Source organism: Oryctolagus cuniculus, chromosome 4 (assembly GCF_051225735.1).
Source record: "Oryctolagus cuniculus isolate XC-2025 breed Fujian yellow rabbit chromosome 4, ASM5122573v1, whole genome shotgun sequence".
In the NCBI taxonomy this organism is placed as follows: Eukaryota; Metazoa; Chordata; class Mammalia; order Lagomorpha; family Leporidae; genus Oryctolagus; species Oryctolagus cuniculus.
This window is the reverse complement of record NC_142870.1, coordinates 123,527,735-123,548,019: the sequence shown is the minus strand read 5'-3', so window position 1 is coordinate 123,548,019 and position 20,285 is coordinate 123,527,735. Positions and strand designations below refer to the sequence as shown.

At 41.2% G+C, this 20,285-nt stretch overlaps 1 protein-coding gene across 2 annotated transcripts in view; it reads right to left on the bottom strand.

Moving 5' to 3' along the window:
* VEPH1 (ventricular zone expressed PH domain containing 1) overlaps positions 1-20,285 on the bottom strand; it is a 256,104-nt gene that overhangs the window by 32,993 nt on the left and 202,826 nt on the right. For both annotated transcript variants that reach the window (XM_008266390.5, XM_002716326.6), the window contains exon 11: positions 17,983-18,117. In XM_008266390.5, coding sequence (XP_008264612.3) covers positions 17,983-18,117 — 135 coding nt within the window. The remainder of the gene's footprint in view (positions 1-17,982; positions 18,118-20,285) is intronic.

Genomic DNA, 20,285 nt, shown 5'->3' with positions numbered 1-20,285 from the left:
TGTAGTTCCAGAACACTTTACTTACAAAGTACTTTCCTGGCCGGCACTGCGGCTCACTAGGCTAATCCTTCGCCTGTGGTGCCGGCAACCTGGGTTCTAGTCCCAGTTACTCCTCTTCCAGTCCAGCTCTCTGCTGTGGCCCGGGAAGGCAGTGGAGGATGGCCCAAGCATTTGGGCCATCCTGCACCTGCATGGGAGACCAGGAGGAAGCACCTGTCTCCTGGCTTCAGATCGGCGCAGCTGGCTGTAGCTGCCATTTGGGGGGTGAACCAATGGAAAAGGAAGACTTTCTCTCTGTCTCTCTCTCTCACACTAACTCTGCCTGTCCAAAAAAAAAAAAAAAAAAATACTTTCCTTACCCTTTTTGGCTACAGGTTGGGCCAATAAAAACCATGGATCTTGGGGCCAGCACTGTGGCGTAGCAGGTAGGACTGCCACCTGCTGTGCCATCATCCCATGTGAGTGCTGGTTCGAGTCCCGGCTGCTCCACTTCCGATTCAACTCTCTGCAATGGCCTGGGAAAGCAGTAGAAGATGGCCCAAGTCCTTGGACCTCTGCACCCATATGGGAGACCCGGCTTATAACTTGGAAATCTAAATTCAGCTTGAGCAGTTCCATTTTATAATATGCCTGATCCCAGACAAGTCTGGGGGTTAAAAATAAATAAAACTCATTCTCAAAAGATGAAACCTTTGTCTTAACTTAGAACATACAGTCACAGAATATTTACCGAGGAGTGGCTCTGTCTCAGCCAAGGTTGATGTGGGCTGGGGATGGGGATACAGACACGACTAGGAAGACCCTGCCCCACGGCCCATGGAAAGCACAAAGACATTGAAGCCCAGCTGTCAGTAGCATGATGACTACTTTATCGACACATGCCTAAGAGGTGATGGGAACATGGCCAAGGCACCCATTAATTTCATTTACGAGGTCTTGCACAGGAAGCACACAAGCAGCGGTACCAGCTACCCTGTACTGAGCTCTTGCTACATGCCCGTCACCATCCCTAGCATTTTACGTTTCATGTCTTTTAAATCTCGTAACATCCCTGGGAAGTGAGACTAATTTCTGCTCTTCACGGGTAAAGACGATGAGGTGCCGAGGAGTGACGTTCAACAGTGGGTAAGTAAGTAGTGGAGGCAGGATTCAAACCAGATCCCGAGCGCCTATCAACTACCTTTTCTTTTCTTATGATTTTATTTATTTATTTATTTGAACAAGAGAAGGGGAGAGAGAGAGAGGAAGAGAAGGGGAGGGGAGAGGGGAAGAGGGGAGGGGAGGGGAGGGAAGGGGAGGGGAGGGAAGGGAAGGGAAAGAGAGAGAGAGAGAGAGAGAGAGAGAGAGAGAAATCTTTTATCTGCTGTTTCACTCCCTAAATGCCTGCAATAGCCAGGGTTGTTCCAGAGTGAAGCCAAGAGGCAGGAACTCCAACCTGGTCTTCAATGTAGGTTGCAGAGTTCCAAGTACTTAGGCCATCCTCCACTGCTTTCCCAGGCACATTAGCAGAAACCTGGATTGGAAGCAAAGGAACCAGGACTCAACCTGCACTTTGATAGGGGATGCCAGGGTCACAAGCAGTGGCGTAACTTGCTATGTCACAATGCTGTCCCCTCAACTACATGTCCATGTTGCACAAAATAGTACTCAGTGTTTGCGGGCCTTCATACAATATCCATGAAAGCAGCAAGGGAAAAAGAAAATGGTTTTACTCATGCACTGATCATTCAAGAAAAGAACCTAAACCGCTGTTGGATTAGAAGAGACATTTCAGAGAGCTTGCATTCCTCGGTTCCCGCAGGAATACAGTTATTTTGTTAACTGCGTTCTGAAGGTTATGCGTTTTTTTCAAAACTGTCCTTGACTGATGCAGAACATCTGGCTGACTGGGAAGGAATGCTCACGACAGTAGTAAAGTCGACATGCTTCATTATAGGACAGTCTGGCTTGTGAATCACAAGGGAACTACAATACAGGTGATAAACCAGGATATCGGCTAAACTGGGAAAACACTTCTATGCCGGTGAAGTGTTTCAAAAACATGCATACATCCCAAGTATGTGTGTATGTGGATGGTGTGCCTAGTGTGGATTAATTAGCTGAGGGTAAGGGTAATAGTTTTCTAAAGGGGTAAAAGCATTAAAAGCAAGGGCTGTAACAACAGATCAATGTATAAGAATGAAAAGAAGGCTGTTTTTTCATAGTGACTAAAACTGTCACTCAGGTTCAATGTGTTTACAAGAACAGGTGTATCCACTTAATATGATGAGTTGTGTGTACAGAGTTGTTAAATGGGGAGGCCCTGAAGTACAGCTGTTAAGGGAGAGAGATGGATCCAAATGAGGGTGAAGATCGTACTTAGGGGCAACGTTCAGAATTTGGAGTTCCCAGCTCAGTGGTCCTAAGGCATCAAGGAAAGTCAGGCTTGTGACAGTCTCAAAGGGCAGTGTCATTTCCCTCAAGGGTTCTGCACCTGCAAAGCTTTCCTCTGATGTTAATCACGCTCTTCCCAGGTGAACTACTGCACGGCTGTGGTGGAGCAGTGAGAGTCAGACACCGGATCAGAATTCATTTTGTGCTTAAGCTAACGCTCCCCAGCGTTACCTAGCATGGCGAGCCTTATCGATCGTCATAGTGAGGTCTGAAAAGGGCACCCTCGGTTAACCTCATCTGGCCCCCGGGGCTGTTGTGCGGCTCCTGTGATCTTGTCCAGTGCTGTGATGGGTGTGCTGGTGCCTTTGTTTCTGACGGGAATCGCGGTGCACGTGTTGGGGCTGGGAGGAGAGGCACAGGGGCCTGGTGAAGGGAAACAGCACAGCTCTACCATCGTCTTCACTCAGAAAAGAACTTTCAGTCTCCCCACCCCTGCCCGGCCCCGGGCTCTTTCTCCAGCTGCTTCTCCTGTGTGTCCATGCTTCCTGTACAGCATTGAACACCTTTCCTTCTGCCCTGCCTCTATACCCTCCATCGTCTCAAGCACAGACCCCAAAGGCACAGATGCAAGCCTGGCGGAATTCATCTTAGTCCCTGAACTGATGATCATGGCTGGAGAAAATCAGATCTCTAGCTCAGAGCCCAGTGGTGGAGTAAAACTTCACTACTCAGATAGGGCACTTTGTGCATGGGCATCTGGTCTCTGTGCTCCTTGAGTTTCTCTCAGGAAGGAGATGCATAATGAAAAAATCGTAGGGGTACCAACGTTGCTATGGTTGTCTGCCAGAACCTTTTTTCAGATAATATTCTGCCTGCTTTGAGAGGACAGAGTAACTGCACCAAGAACAGATGCACAACTGGTACAGCTTCAGCAGAAACAGGATGAGCTATGATGATGTTTGAGGATCCAGAAGCTACAAGGCAAGTGCAATCAACCAGGGATGGCTGGACACTTGAATATGAAGAGGTTGTCCTTGAACATGAAGAAGAAAGTTAATCAGATGGTAGGTCAGAGACTCCTAATGGGGCAACTCAAGACTCTGACTTCAGAAGGACTGTAAAGAAAAGAGGAAAACAAAACAAAGCAAAACCCCTACACAACAAAGATGAAATAATGAAAAAAAGAAGAAAACAAGCTGGGTGCAAGGGACTGGAGGCTCATTCTCCCCACAGCCATCCCCCAGATTCATATATTGACAGCTTAACCCCTAAAGAAAGGTGTTGGAAGGTGGCATCCTTGGAAAAGGATTAGGCCTGGGGGGCAGAGCCCTCACGAGTGGGATTACTTGCCTTTAGAAAAGGGCTCCAGGGACCCCCCAACCCCCTTTTCCCCTCCTGCCATGTGAGGACGCAGAGAGAAGGCACCATGTGTGAATGAGAAAGGGGGCCCTTCCACACACTGGCTCTCCTCCATCATGGACTTCCTCACCTCCAGAACTGTGAGAAATCAGTTTTGGTTGTTCCCCAGCCACCTGGTTCATGGTATTCTGTTACAGCCACCTGGATGGACTAAGACCCTGGACAGCTGCTGCTGCTCGCAGCTCCTCGTGGCTTCCTGAACTCCGCCATCGGGATCTCAGCTCCTCGCCACGGGCCACAGGCAGCGGAACAGTCCCGGGCCTCCCTCCTCAGTCCTCACGCTCCCTGGGGCTCCCTGGATCTTCCTGGTCCTTGTGCTCCTTCCGGTGCCATGGAAGGGGAACCTGCTCCCTTGGGTGGGTCTCCCCATCCACTGTGGTGGAGGCAGAAGAAAACTTTAGAACCTCCACTTTTCTTCTTTTTTTCTTTTCTTTTTTTTTTTTTAAAGATTTTATTTATTTTTATTTGAGAGGTAGAGTTACAGACAGTGAAAGGGAGAGACAGAGTGAAAGGTCTTCCTTCCATTGGTTCACTCCCCAAATGGCTGCAATGGCTGGAGCTGTGCCAATCCGAAGCCAGGAGTCAGGCGCCTTCTCCTGGTCTCCCGCACGGGTGCAGGGGCCTAAGGACTTGGGCCATCCTCCACTGCCTTCCCAGGCCATAGCAGAGAGCTGGATGGGAAGAGGAGCAGCCAGGACTAGAACCCGGCGCCCATATGGGATGCTAGCACCGCAGGCAGAGGATTAACCCACTGTGCCATGGCGCTGGCCCCAGAACCTCCACTTTTCTTTATTTTTCATTTCATTTGAGTATGTTTTATAATGACAAAGCAAGTGTGTAAAGATAACACATGCATGTCGTATAAGTAAATCACATGCACATATTGAAGGTACTTACTTACTTTTTTTTCTATTAGATGTACGTTTGAAATTGGAGGAGAATGCCCTAATATACTAATATACTAAGGCTTTTCCGTATTCTTCCTTTTTTGACCTGAAGGCCTTTGTGCAAACTGTCCTCTTGGCCAGGAAAACTCATCATCTGATTTCTGCTCAGAGGGGCCTTCCCTGCCTATTCCACAATGCTCACGGTGTGGAGTTGTGTTTTTGTTGCTGCCATATTGCCTCTCTCTATCAGGGCAGGGATCGTGATTGATATGCCCAGGGTCCACACAATACTTGGCATAGAGCAGGCATTTGCAAAGAATATTTTTGACTAATGAATGCACTTAGGTCATAGCTACCACGATTTCACTAGGAGTTTGCTCTGCAGTCTCCTTCATGTTATTGGTCATGCCATTTTTCCTATATGGAACTATTTTCCCTTTTTTTCAAAAACCCAAACTGTGGCAAACATTTGGCCCAGCAATTAAGAAGCCTCTTGGGAAGCCTGCATCCCATACTGGAGTGACTGAGTGTGAGTCCTGCCTCTGCTTCTAATTACAGCTTCCTGCTCATGTGCAGCCTGGGAGGCGATACACAGTGGTTCAAGCAGTTGCACCCCTGCCAGCCATGTAGAAGATTGGATTGAATTCTAAGCTCCTCACTTCAACCTAGCCCAGTCCTAGCTGTTGAGGGCATTTGGAGAATGAACCAGGCCGGCGCCACGGCTCAATAGGCTAATCCTCGGTCTGCGGCCCCGGCATACCGGGTTCTAGTCCCAGTGGGGGCGCCGGATTCTGTCCCGGTTGCCCCTCTTCCAGGCCAGCTCTCTGCTGTGGCCAGGGAGTGCAGTGGAGGATGGCCCAAGTGCTTGGGCCCTGCACCCCATGGGATACCAGGATAAGTACCTGGCTCCTGCCTTCAGATCAGCGCGGTGCACTGGCCGCAGCGCGCCAGCCACGGTGGCCATTGGAGGGTGAACCAACGGCAAAAGGAAGACCTTTCTCTCTGTCTCTCTCTCTCTCACTGTCCACTCTGCCTGTAAAAAAATTAATTAATTAATTAAAAAAAAGAGAATGAACCAGTGGACAGAAAATCTCTCTCTCTCCTTCCCTTTCAAATAAATGAAAACAAGTTTCAAAAATTAAAAAAAAACCAAACACCTAACTGAGCCGAGCTAGGAGTGTCCTACACACTTCATCACCAGCTATGTCCCACTTCAATCCACCCTCCCAAAGCTCCTGCCTCCTGTCCCTGTCATGATTGCAATCTTCATTTAGTTTACTCCTTAACCACTGGATTGCTCCTTGGCCTGGATTTTTGGATATACCTTTTTAAACTTTAAGATAAACTAGATCTTTGTATCATCTTTTCTTTTGAAATTTTTTTTTTCAAATTTGAAAGGCAGATTCCAGCCCCTTCCCCCTCATGGGGGGGGGGGGGCGGATCGAAACTTTCCATCCACTGGTTCACTTGGCAAATGCCTACAATAATAACTGGGGCTGGGCCAGGCTGAAGCCAGGATCCTGGAACTCAGTACAGGTCTTCCATGTGGGTGGCAGGGATCCTACTACTTGAGTTATTATCTACTACTTCCCAGGAAACTGGAGTAAGTGGAGCTGGGACTTGAACCCAGGCACTCCAATATGGGAAGCAGGCATCCCAAGAGATGTTTTAGCCACTGTGTGAGATGTTTTGGGTATACTCTTATTCATGCCTTCTTTTATCTCATTGTCTCAACTTTGCTACTTAGATACTGCCTGTCAAATTTTCCTGGCTCTCAACTCAGCCCGATAGCCAGAAGCTTCTACCTCCATCTAGACATTTTTTTTTTTTTTTTGACAGGCAGAGTGGACAGTGAGAGAGAGAGACAGAGAGAAAGGTCTTCCTTTTACTGCTGGTTCACCCTCCAATGGCCGCTGTGGCTGGCACGCTGTGGCCAGCGCACCACGCTGATCCGAAGCCAGGAGCCAGGTGCTTCCTCCTGGTCTCCCATACGGGTGCAGGGCCCAAAGACTTGGGCCATCCTCCACTGCCTTCCAGGGCCACAGCAGAGAGCTGGCCTGGAAGAGGAGCAACTGGGACAGAATCCAGCGCCCCCACCAGGACTAGAACCCAGAGTGCTGGCACCACAGGCAGAGGATTAGCCTAGTGAGCCATCATATATACAGTTTTAAGAACAAAATGATACTCCCCACCATCTCTCTTTCCCTCCCTCCTCCCTTTTATTTTTTTTTTTATTTTTGTGATGACATTTTCAATAAGCTTATAATCATAAGCTTAATTTTCCATTATATAAAGCTCAGCAAGTAGTAAGTAAAAAGGCCACTGTTCCTCAGGAGTATAGATAAGGGCTAAAAATAATAATCAAATCTCAATATGTCAATTTTACTCATTTACATTACAGTTTTTGTACTCTCTATATTAGTTACTACAAATCAGAGAAAACACTTCCATAATGGCTTTACTAGTTTACATTCTCAACAGCAGTTACTAGGGTACCTTTATTTCCATGTCCTTACTAGCATTTGTTGATTTTGATTTTTAGATGATAGCCATTCTAACTTGGATAATCACAGGTGAACCTTCGCTGTGGTTTTTTATTTCCATTTCTCTGATGGCTAGTTATCCTGAGTATTTCCTCATGTGCCTGCTGTTCATTTGTATTTCATCCTTTGAAAAATACTTGTTCATGTTCTTTGTCCATTCCTTAACTGGATTGCTTTATTGTTGTTGAGTTTTTTGAGGTCCTTATATATTTTGGAATTAATCTTTTATCTGATGCATAGTTTGCAAATATTTTCTTCCATTCTGTTGGTTGCCTCTTCTCTTTTCTGAGAATTTCCTTTGCTATGCTAAAGTTTCTTAGCTTGATGTAATCTCATTTATCTATTTTTGCTTTTGTTGCCTGTGATTCTTATCCAAGAAGTCTTTCCTATGCCAATGTCTTGCAGGATTTCCCATATGTTTTCCTCTAACAATTTGATGGTTCAAGTTTTAAGTTTAGATCCTTGATCCATTGTGAGTTGATTTTTTTACAGGTATGGGTTTTGTTTCATACTTCCGCATGCGGAGAGCCAGTTTTCCCAGTAGCATTGATTGAAAAGACTGTCCTTTCTCCAGGGAGTTATTCTAGCTTGTCTCTCAATGGTTAGTGGGTTGTAGGTGTGCATATTAATTTCTGGGGTTTCTTTTCCATTCCATTGGTCTACTTCTCTCTTTTTGTGCCAGTACCAGGTTGTTTTAATAACATCAGCATTATAGTATGTCTTGAAATCTGGTATTGTGATGCCTCGAGCTTTGTTTTCATTATTTAAGATTGCTCTAGCTATTCAGGGTCTCCTGTGCTTCCATATGAATTGTAGATTCATTTTTCCTAGATTGGAGAAGAATATCTCAATATTTTGATTGGGATCACATTAAATCTGTAAATTGCTTTGGTAGTATGGACATTTTGATTACATTAACTCTTCCAATCCATAAACATAGAAGATTTTTCCATTTTTCTGTGTCTTCTTGTATTTCTTTCCTTAAGGTTTTGTAATTTTCTTTGTAGAGATCTTTCATGTCCTTGGTTATATTTATCTTAAGATATTCAATTTTTTGTAGCTATTGTGAATGAGACTGATCTTGGAAGTCCTTGCTCAGGTATGACATTGTTTTTGTATACAAAGGCTATTGATTTTTCTGTGTCGGTTTTATATCCTGCAATTTTGCCAAACTCTTTTACGAGTTTTGATAGACTCTTTGTGAAGTTTTTTGGTTCCTCTAGGATCATGTCATCTGCAAACAGGGATAATTTGATTTCTTCCTTTACAATTTGTATCCCTTTGATTTCTTTTTCTTTCCCAACGACTCTAGCTACAACTTCCAGAACTATATATATATTTTTCAAGATATATTTATTTATTTGAAAGTCAGAGTTACACAGAAAAAGGAGAGGCAGAGGGTGGGGGGTCTTCTATCTGATGGTTCACTCCCTAGATGGTTGCAACAGCTGGAGCTGTGCCGATCCGAAGCCAGGAGCCAGGAGCTTCTTTCAGGTCTCCTACATGGGTGCAGGGGCCCAAGGACTTGGGCCATCTTCTACTGCTATCCCAGGCCATACCAGAGAGCTGGATCGGAAGTGGAGAGGCCGGATCTCGAACTGGTGCCCATATGGGATGCCGGCACTTCAGGCCAGGACATTAACCCACTGCGCCACAGTGCCGGCCCCAGAACTATATTGAATAGTAACAGTGAGAGGGTGGGCATCCTTGTCTGGTTCTGGATCTTAGTGGAAATGCTACTTTTATCCATTTGATATGGTGCTGGATGCTTAGTTTGTCATATATTGCCTTATTTGTGTTGAAGTATGTTCCTTTTGTACCCAATTTGCTTTTTTTTTATTATCATGAAAGGATGTGAATTCTATGCCTTCTCTGCACCTATTGAGCTAATCATACAGATTTTATTCCTCAATTTGTTAATGTCATGTATCATGTTTATTGATTTGCATATATTAAACCAGCCCTGATCCCTGGGATAAATCTCACTTGGTCTGGGTAGATGGTCTTTTTGATGTATTGTTGGATTGGGTTAGTATTTTTTTTTTTTATTTTTTTTTCCTTAAGATTTACTTGTCTATTTGAAAGGCAGAGTTAGAGAGGCAGAGAGGAAGGGGGTGGGAGAGAAAAAGAGATATCCCCATCTGCTTGTCCACTTCCCAAATGACCGCAATGGCCAGAGCAGGGCTGATCCGAAGCCAGGAGCCAGGAGCTTCCTCCGGGTCTCCCCTGTGGGTAAAGGGACTCAAAGACTTGGGCCTTCTTCCACTGCTTTCCCAGGCCACAGCAGAGATCTGAATTGGAAGTGGAGCAGATAGGGCCTGAACTGACACCCACATGGGATGCCAGCACCACAAGTGACAGCTTCACCTGCTAATCCCCAGCGCTGGCCCTGGGTTAGTTAGTATTTTATTGAGGATTTTTGTATCCATGTTCATGAGGGATGTTGGTCTATAGTTGTCTTTCTTTGTTGTATATTTTTCTGATTTTGGAATTAAGATGATACTGACCTCACAGAAGGAAGTTGGGAGGATTCCCTCCCTTTCAATTTCTTTTTTTGAATAGTTTAAGAAGTGAGATTAGTTCTTTTTTAAAAAGGTTGGTAGAATTTAGCGTTGAAGCCATCAGATTCTAGGCTTTTATTTGTTGAGAGGGTGCTTATTACTGATTCAATTTCTGTCTTGGTTATTGGTCTATTCAGGTTTTCTATGTCTTCATGCCTCAGTTTTGGCAAATTGTGTCAAGAAATCTATTCATTTCTTCTAGATTTTCCAATTTGTTGGCATATAGCTGTTTGTAATAATTCCTGATGATTCTTTTTTTTTTCCTGTTGTATCAATTGTAACATCTCATTTTCATCTCTGATTTTATTAATTTGGGTCTTCTCCTTTTTTGGGGGTTATTTGGGGCAATGATTTATTGACTATTTTATTTAAAACAGCTCTTCATTTCAATGTTCTTTTGTGTGATTTTTAAAATTTCAATTTTGTTTATTCTTTTTATTATTTCTCTCCTCCTACTAATTCTGGTTGTTATTGTTTTTCTAAGTTCTTAAGATGCATTGTTAGATCATTTATTTGATACTTTTCCAATTTCTTGATGTAGGCACTAATTGCTATAAACTTTCCTCTTAACACTACTTTTGCTGTACCCCATAAGTTTTGATGTGTTGTTATTTTCATTCATTTCAAAGAATTTTTTAAATTTCCCTTTTGATTTCTTCTATGACACAGTATTCATTCGGGAGCATGTTGTTCAGTCTCTGTGTTTGTATATTTTCTAGAGTTTCTTATGTTGTTAATTTCCAGCTTCATTCCATTGTGGTTAGAAAAGATACATGGTATGATTTCAATTTTTTGGCATTTGTTGAGGCTTGTTTTATGGCTTAGTATATGGTCTGTCCTAGAGAATGTTCCATGTACTGATGAAAAAATGTGTATTCTGCAGTTCTGTGTTGGAAAGTTCTATAGATATCAAACAGATCCATTTGGTTGATAGTGTTGGTTTGTGTTGTGGCTTATTTACTGATTTTTGTCTGCTTGATCTGTCCATTGATGAAAATGAGGTGTTGAAGTCTCCCATTATTATTGTGTTGGGGTGTATGTCTCCCTTTAGCTTCATTAACAATTATTTTAAATAGCTGATGCTCTAGCATTGGGTGCATACGCATTTACTACAGTCATATCTTCCAGTTGAATCAATCCTTTAAGTATTACATATGACCTTCTTTGTCTATTTTAACAGTTTTTATATTAAATTCTGTTTTGTCTGATATGAGGATATCCTGCTTGTTTTTTGTTTCAATTTACATGGAATATCTTTTTCCAAGCTTTCACTTTTAGTCTCTGTGTATATGGTGACGTATGTTTCTTGTAGGCAGCATATTAAATAAGCTTTGTTTTTTAATCTATTCAGCCAGTCTGTATCTTTTTTATATATAAAGATTTATTTATTTGGAAGGCAGAATTACAGAGAGAAAGATGGAGATCTTTCATCCACTGATTCACTTTCCAAATGGCTGCAATGGATGGGGCAGCACCAGTCCAAAGCCAGGAGCTAGGAGCTTCATGTTGGTTTCCCATGTGGGTGACAGGGGCCCACGCACTAGGGCCATATTCTACTGCTTTCCCAGGTGCATTAGCAGGGAGCTGGATTGGAAGTAGAGTAGCTGGGACTTGAACTGGTGCCATATTGAATGCTAGCATCACATGTCATGTTTTAACCCACTGTGCTCCAATGCTGGCTCCCAGTCTGTATCTTTTAATTGGAGAATTTAGTCCATTTACATTCAAGGTTGTTATTGATAAGTAATGACTTGTTCCTGCCATTTTTTTTTTTTGTAAATATTTGTCTCACTTTATCTTTCTGGCTGTCTTTTACCATCAATTCATGAAATACCAAAAATTATGTTGCTATAATTTATATTGGAACTCCATTAACCTGTTGACTAACTTAAGAAGTATAAAAATCTTTTGAATATTAATTATTCCTGACCAGGAATCTGGTACATCACTATATTTATTGCAATCTCATTTCTTTCCATTGTATCATGACTTGGAGAAAGTTAATCTCCCTTCTATTTAGTTTATTCCTTTGTAAAATAGGAACATTAATGTACCTATCTCTGTGCTCATTGTGCTGTTCTTGATCTTAAGTGAAATACTTGATAGTAAGTGCAGAGGACAGTGCCCAGCACAAGTCATTACTGATATTATTAATATGAATAGTTTTTATTCTCATATTTTCTGAAAGTAAGGTTGACTTTATTTCCGATTACTGATGGATACTCCTTCTCCATGTTTTGTGTCCCATTTATTCAACATGTTCTTCCTCTTACTTTTTAATGCCTACTATGAGCCAGGGATGCCCTTTAACTACCCAAGATTTCACAATTTACAAGACAGACAAGAGCTCTGCTCCTATGTATTTTAAATTCTCCTGTTGTCTCATGTCTTTAAGCAATACTCAATGATAAACATTATAGTGGGTATACTGTGTTTGACAATTTAACAAAAACCTCTTCAGTATTTCACTACGAAGCATAATTTTTCTTTTGTTATAAGACAAATATCAGGATACTTCAAAAAGTATCCTGGAAATGGAATTAAAATATAAGTCTACTTTGCACAAAATTTAAACCCATGCAGTTTTTTCATACTATACAGTTCCATGAACTTTTTCAAGACTCCCCCCCAAAAAAAACCCCAAAATTCTTTTCATCAAAATAAAGTCATTTTAATACCACTTTGTATGAACTGTTTGAATCGCCCTCATATTTATCATGCTAAGAAAATATTTTGCCATTTATAGTTAGTTGTAGTACTCATTCATTCTATTAATCGCTCATAACACTGAGAGTCTGTTAAATACTAAGTGGTACTCTGGGTACTATGTGAATAATGAAAAGCACAGGTTCTCATAGAAAACTGGTCTAATTAGGGATATAGACATTTTTATAATTTTGATATAAAATATGATTATTAAAATTGTTGGTGGGTTTGATAAATGCCATTGAAGTATCTAGGGATGATAATTTTTTCTTATTTGAACTATTGAACTGGTGCATTTTACTAATATTGAACCTTTGCATTTTTGTAACTTAAAAATATAGCATTATATAAAGATTTTCATACTTCAACTCCTATGTAGATTGATATATTGTGGTTTGCAAATTATTATTTGATTGAATTTATTCTGAAAAATTCATGTTTAAAATTTGGGCATTTTGAAGTGGGCATTTAGCCTAGAAGTTAAGACACCTGTGGAAACACTTCAGAGTCCTTGGGTTCAATTCCTGCCTCTGGTTCCTGACCTTGGGAGGTAATAGTGATGGCTCAAAGTTACTGGGTTCCTGTCACCCAAATGGGAGACCAGACCTGAATTTTCTTGGCTCTTAGCTTCAGCTTGGCTAGGGCTGTGTCACTGCAGGCATTTGGAGAGTGAACCTATAATTGGGAGGGCATGCTTTCTCCCTCTCTCTCTCTCAGTCTCTCAAATAGATATATTATTTAATTAAAAAAATGAAATTTGTGTAGTGTTTTCTGATAATGTTGATCTGACCACATTAAGAATATGACAACCCGAGACATTGTCCTTCAGGTTGAAGTCTCTGTTTCCACTTTGAACCTCTATGAGTATGTCTAAGAGAGATTTGAGTTTGTGCTAGTTTTGAGAGAGAGAATGCTCGCTAGGGATCATAATGCTAACTTGTGTGTGTTGAGAGATCACAGTGTGTGGTCGCTGTTCTGAGAGCTTGATGCATATTAACTCATTCAATCCATCCTCAAAACAGCTGTCGTAGGGATTACTATTATCTCCATCGTATAATGAAATATCTGGAGCACAGGGCTGAAGCCCATAGCCCTGATACATGGCAGACAGGTTTTAAACCCAGGCAACCTGGCTTCAGAGCCGATATTCTTTTCTACTCTGGCAGGTATATGAATCAAGAAAGGTAGCTTATGCTGCTGTAACGAATACCAAAACTTTGCTTTTCAACAACAACAGAACGACAGGAAAGATTGTTTCTTCTTCATGCAAAGTGTGGCTCTCAGAGGAGCAGATCCACGTGGAAGCTCAGATTTCCAGCCTATCTGTATCTTTTTTTTTTTCTTTTAAAGCTTTATTTATTTGAGAGGTAGAGTTACAGACAGAGAGGGGGAGAGACAGAGAAAAAGGTCTTCTATCTGCTGGTTCACTCCCCAGATGGCTGCAACAGGCAGAGCTGGGCTGATCTGAAGCCAGGAGCCTGGAGCTTCCTCCAGGTCTCCCATGCAGCAGGATGCTAAGCACTTGGGCCATCTTCCATGGCTTTTCTAGGCCATAGCAGAAAGCTGGATCAGAAATGGAGCAGCCATGGGGCCGGCGCTGTGGCATAGTGGGTAAAGCTGCTGCCTGCAGTGCTAGCATCCCATATGAGCACTGGTTCAAGTCCTGGCTGCTCCACTTCCGATCCAGCTCTCTGCTGTGGCCTGGGAAGGCAATGGAGGATGGCCCAAGTCCTTGGGCCCCTGCACTTGCATGGGAGATCCGGAAGAAGCTCCTGGCTCCCGGCTTCAGATCGGTGCAGCTCCGGCTGTTGTAGTCAACTGGGGAGTGAACCAGTGGATGGAGGACCTCTCTCTCTCTGCCTCTCCTTCTCTCTCTGTAACTCTGACTTTCAAGTAAAATAAATAAATCTTAAAAAAAAAAATAAGTGGAGCAGCCAGCTCATATGGGATGTTGGCACTGCAGGCAGTGGCTTAGCCTACTGGGCCACAGTGCTGGCCCTGCTGTCTGCATCTTCTGGCGACTCAATATCAACATTTGTTTCCACAGCCACTGTGGAAAGGGCATAGAGGGAACGTGGAGAAATACACCCTGGCTCTGAAAAGTTTCCCCTGGAGTGACACACATCCCCTCTCAGATTTCACTGGCTGAAGCCAAGTTACACGGCTAAGCCTTCCCTTCACATATCATGTGCTCCAAGGAAAGGAACACTAGATGTGTTGGTGACAGCCCTGATGTCACCATGGTATGTGTGCTAGCTCCAACTCTGCCACTGACTTTCATGTCTCTTTGCTTCCAATTTTAACATCTGGAAAATGACAAGATTCATCTGTTTATTCCATTGATATCTATTACTGTGTGCCAAGAAATGTGTGATACTGGTGCAATGGTAAGCATGGTGAAATCCTTGCCCTCAAGCAGTTTGCACTGTAATGGACTTCTCAGTGATAATTTTCTGCTCTAACATTTGAAGATTATGGGATGGGCATTTGGAGCAGTGGCTAAGCCACTCCTTGGGATGCTCCCATTCAATATCGGAGTATCAGGGTTGAAGCCTCACTCTGCTCTGGATTGCAGCTGCCTGCTAATGCACATCCTGGAGGCAGAGGTGTCCACTCAAGTACTTAGGGCCTGGTCACCCAGTTAGGAGACCCAAATTGAGTTCCTGGCTTCTGGTTTGACCCAATTCTGGCTATTGTGGGCATTTGGAGAGTGAATCAGGGGACAGGACAGTCCCTCTCTCTCTCTCTCTCCCTTTCTCCCCCCACATTTCAAATAAAATGAAAATAATAAATAAATCCAATTTTAAAAATACAAGCATTCTATTAAAAAGCAACCATTTCAACCATTCAACCACAAACCCCCCCCCCAAAGTTTAAATTCTAGACCCTCGGGCATTTCTCTCAGGGGTTTCTTCCTTTTTCCTTGTGCACTTGAATGTAATTGGCTGCAGCGAGTCTTCATCATAGCAGCAGGTACACATGTGTCTATTACTTTAGGATGACTAGTAAACTGGCAGAGATTGTGGAAATAAGACTTTGCACTACATTCATAGTTATTTTTAAAGGTAAATTCAGTCAATTCGGCACACGTTCCCACAGACTTACACCTAGGGGTAAAGCTAAAAACTTGCCATGGGACTCCAAGTCCTATTAAGTTGGCAGGTACTAATGCCATCTTACTAGTTAAAGTGATCATTTTAAGTGCGTAACTTATCATAAAGATAGGAATAAATGACAAAGGGATCATATAAATAAGACCAAATGTCTGCTAATAACAATAGATAGAATTAAAAGGGAAAGGATGATCCAACATGGGAAGCAGGCCACACAGCAAACTCATAGAATGACAAATGCCCTAAACAGCACTCTGGCCTCAGAATCAGCACTTAAGGCATTCGTATCTGGCTAAAAAGCCCATGAGAGCATTTCAGGCATGGAAAGCCAAGACACTGTGGCAAAAAAATAACCTACATGAAAGATCTCTGTGAGTAAGATCCCCGTGGAAAGAATGGGCCATCAAAGAAGGAGGTACCTTTTTCTCTGAAGGGAGGGGAGAACTTCCACTTTGATTATGGCCCTGTCTAAATAATGTCAGAGTTTGTGGACTCAAGAGGCTTCCATAGCCTTGGTAGCTCGTGACAGGAGCCTTGGGTGATCACTGACATCATAAATAAGATTATCAATTGTTAAATCAACAATAGGAGTCATTGTGCACTTGCTCCTCATGTAGGACCTCTGTCCTTAATGAGTTGTACTATGAGAATTAACAGTAAAACTTGTTTTCAAACAGTACTTTATACTTTGTGTGTCTGTGTGGGTGCAAACTGTTGAAATCTTTATTTAGTATAGAGTTGATCTTCTGTAATAGATAATTAAAAATGAATCTCAATGAAGAATGGGATGGGAGAGGGAGTAGGAGGTGGGATGGGAGTTGGGGAGGGAGGGCGGGTATAAGGGGGAAGAACTGCTATATTCCAAAAGCTGTACCTATGAAATTTATATTTATTAAATAAAAGCTTTCTAAAAAATAAAAGTAGTGTACAGAAAAAATAAGAGAAAATCAATTTGATTAAGAAATTCAGGGCAGATAACTTTGCTGCCTAATGTGCAATCCAGATATCAAAATTTTTTTCACTCAGGAATAACCCAAATGATAAAAGTTTGAAAATTTCAAAAAAATCATTTACAGTTCATTTTCCCTGAGGGAATATTTATTGGTATGAAATAGAAGAAATATGAATAAGTATCCTTGAGAACATGCATAAAACTGGTTGCCAAGATTTTTTTAATCTCTGAGGACTTGAAGCAGTCTGCCAAGTTTTAATTTGCTAGTTGTCTCTGGTCAAAATACAATTCACAATGAAAGATTTATAAGAATTTGAGACATTGTCTTTAAACATGATGCAACAGAAGAAAATTTGAATGAATGTGCAAAGAATTCCATTTTACTCTCACTGATGCAGTTGTGGCATTTCCTTTATTTTTAATACTGCATGTCAAATTCTTAAACCAAAGCCAAAAAAACTCAGTGATTCAATAGTTGGATATGTCTTTAGTGTATCAGAAAATACATTTCTGATAAATCACACTCATTTGTTGTTCTGTTTCAATTCTTCCACACTTTAGAGATATTCAGTTAGTTTTATAAGTGTTTGATTAGTTCATTTGCTACATGTTTGTACTTCGAATTTAATGTTGTGTTGTTTGTTCTCCTTCTCAGTCACAGAGGAAGGACTGACACCAGGATCATATGCTTACACAACCTTTTGTTTCCTAGTCAGCAACCAATACTTACTATTGAGCTTTCTTGGAGGTAGCATGAGAATTATCAGAATCTCTGAATATGAGGAGAAAAAGAGGAAAGCAGATAATATTGTAATAGTTACCATAAGAGATCAGTAACCATTGTCTACTCTCAATACAAATTCCACTTTAGTGATCCAGGCTACTGTTATGAAATAAGTGCTGGCTTCTGGCTCCCACATTCATATCTCCAGTCACGGCTTTCTTTCTAGAATTTCAAACACCATTACCACCTGGTTATCCACACAGACAGCTCAGACCCAAAATATGCAAACCGGAGTGTTTTGTCTTTTTCCCCTACTACCGGCAGCCTCCTTTGTGGCCTCTCTTGTTCAGGATGGTGTCATCATCCTTTTGAACACACAGAGAGCCTGGAGCCTTCCCAAGCCTCGAGTGCATCACTTCTTGTGTAAAATGTCTGCTATTTCCTGCTGTGCTTACAGTTTTGGTGTGGCTCCAAGGGAGCTGTACTGGTCAGTCCCTGGGCTTCAGGCAGTGACTTTGTCTACCAATAGCACACTGTCCTAAGTCTGCCATGAAAATCGTTACTTAATAAGAGTTTTCTTATAATGACAAAGGAAGTGAAAAGAAAGGAAGAAAAATTGTGCTGTTAAGAAAATGGCAAGCTGCTTCAAGGGAATCTTGAATCTTGGCTGAAAATCAATGTTCATGGAAAGAAATGATTTTTACCTTTTGCTGTGGAAATGTGGACTCCATCATGGCTGTTTCAAAGCTATGGGCGCTGCCTGCCTGGGTCTTCTCCCACAGGGCTCTGAGGAATTGCACAGAGTGGCTCTGTATGGACAGGGGCTCAGGAAACAAGCTCTAAAAGTGCAAAGTGGGGGGGATGGGGGAGAGGACACATTATCGCTAATATTTGAGTGATTTCAAGGCATTATTTAGGCTTAGTTTGAGCTTTAACATGATCTAAATTTAAATGAAACAATAAAGAGCTACTGCGAAGAACAAGCATATACCAGGCTTTTAATTTTTTAATAAAAAATTAAAATCATTTAGTAGGATTTCAAGACAGTTGGTATTGATACAAGGTTACTTATCTCAATGATTTCCAAGAGCATTATTTAATTGCAAAGCTGTTAATATAAATTCATTATTCAAATTTATTTTATCAAGAATCTGGGAATTAAGACAAAATTAAAAGCAGAATGCAAAAATAAAGTCCTTAATCAGTGTAGATCTTGAAGAATAGAAATTAACTCAGAGTTCATTATGCAGTTACTCAAGTATGAGCAGTGTGAGTGGGTGTGTAGGGGAAACAAAATCACTTTTCATCCTAAAATGTGTAATGGGTAAATATTTCTGAAGTTTTAAGAAATATTTTCTGTAAGTGCTGGGCAATAAGATTGATACTATGAAGAAAATCACATTTATTTATATTTCACTCAATCCAATGAAAATCACTCTTTAAAGGAAGATTTAAATTTGTGTTTGTATATTAATCAATGATGAGTCTAGTAATCATTTATACATTGTGATATTATACATAAGAATGTGAGAAGACTTTCAACTAAGGGAATAATTTCATAAAAACATATAGGACACCACTAATGGGTATACAATACCATTTGAGTATATTTTATCCTTTGCATATGATATATGATAAGAGATTGGCTTATAAAATCATATTTTCTATGTCAAAGATTATCAAAGCACTGACTTACGAGACTATAAATGGTCTGTGCATAGAAATCTTTTTTCAGAAAAATCCTGCTATTATTATTAAAATGCATATTTCCAGTTCTGAGTGGGAAATGATGTAGGATCTAAAATCCTGAGTAAGTGGCCCACAGATTTCACAAGTTTAAGAGCCAGGTACAGATAAATTGATTACACAACCTAGAAAGTGGGCACATCTGGAAATTTCTTGATTAATATCAGGAACTTAAATGGCACATACTTTTTCACTTAAAGAAGGGCAGCATGGATTTAAAGAATCATCAATCTAAAGAGGAGCATTTAGACTGGAGTCTGTGAATTTGACCACTTCATGAATGTGTAAAGTTGACAGAAAAGAGGGAACCTGGACGCAAGACTAGTGCTGGGTTTGTCACCATCAAGGCAATTGATTTTTATTTACTCCAAAGCCAGGACTCATCCAGGAGACTACATAATATCAAAGGGATGGAAAAAGAAAGACATCACTGTAGTAAAAGGAACACAGATGAAAGGTAGCCCAGACTGATATACTAGGTGATTTTGTTTAAAGAGAAAGACAAAGAATCAGACTAAGTCAATAAAAAAATACAGTTTTGCTTTCAGAAAACTGACAGCTGTGAAAAACAAAGCCAAAGATAAAACAAATACAGAATCACTGATGAAGATTATTTGAAGAAAATATGAGTAAGAGAAAAGGAAAGTAAGGTTGTTGTTGCAACAAAAGGAAGACAAATCAACGCTGTCCTTATGATCACATGCAGTTTGGTCCACATCAAAATGTGAGCTGCTCCGTATGAGCGGTTATCAAGTGTTCTGAAGACGTCAAGAAAAAGTGGTGTCCTTAGGCATGTCCAAGCTGTCTGGTTCCTTTATTAGATTGTTCTACTTCATAATTATGAGATATGTATTTAACACTAAAATTCCTTCTTGTGCCTTTGCATACCAATATTTGCTCATCAAATCCTTTGTTAAACTGAAAGTTCTTCTTTTTGTAATTTTACCTATCTATGTATCTTCCATAGAAGAAAGTGCATTCTAGTGTCTTCACAAAGTCTAAACGGATACTTTGACACCTAAATTAGCTGGAGATTTGAAGACGCTAGAGAAATAAAGGCTAGCTCTACATAAGGAAAGCTATTATGCCATATAAGTTGTTTTTGTTGTTCAACATAAATTATTTTTCCTTTCATCCTTCTTCCTTTTTAGAAAAAAAGATTTATTTCTTCATTTGAAAGGCAGAGAATCAGAGGGAGAGGGAAAGAGACAGCAAGAACAAGAATGAGAGAGAGTGAAAGAGAGCAAGAGAGATCTTCCTT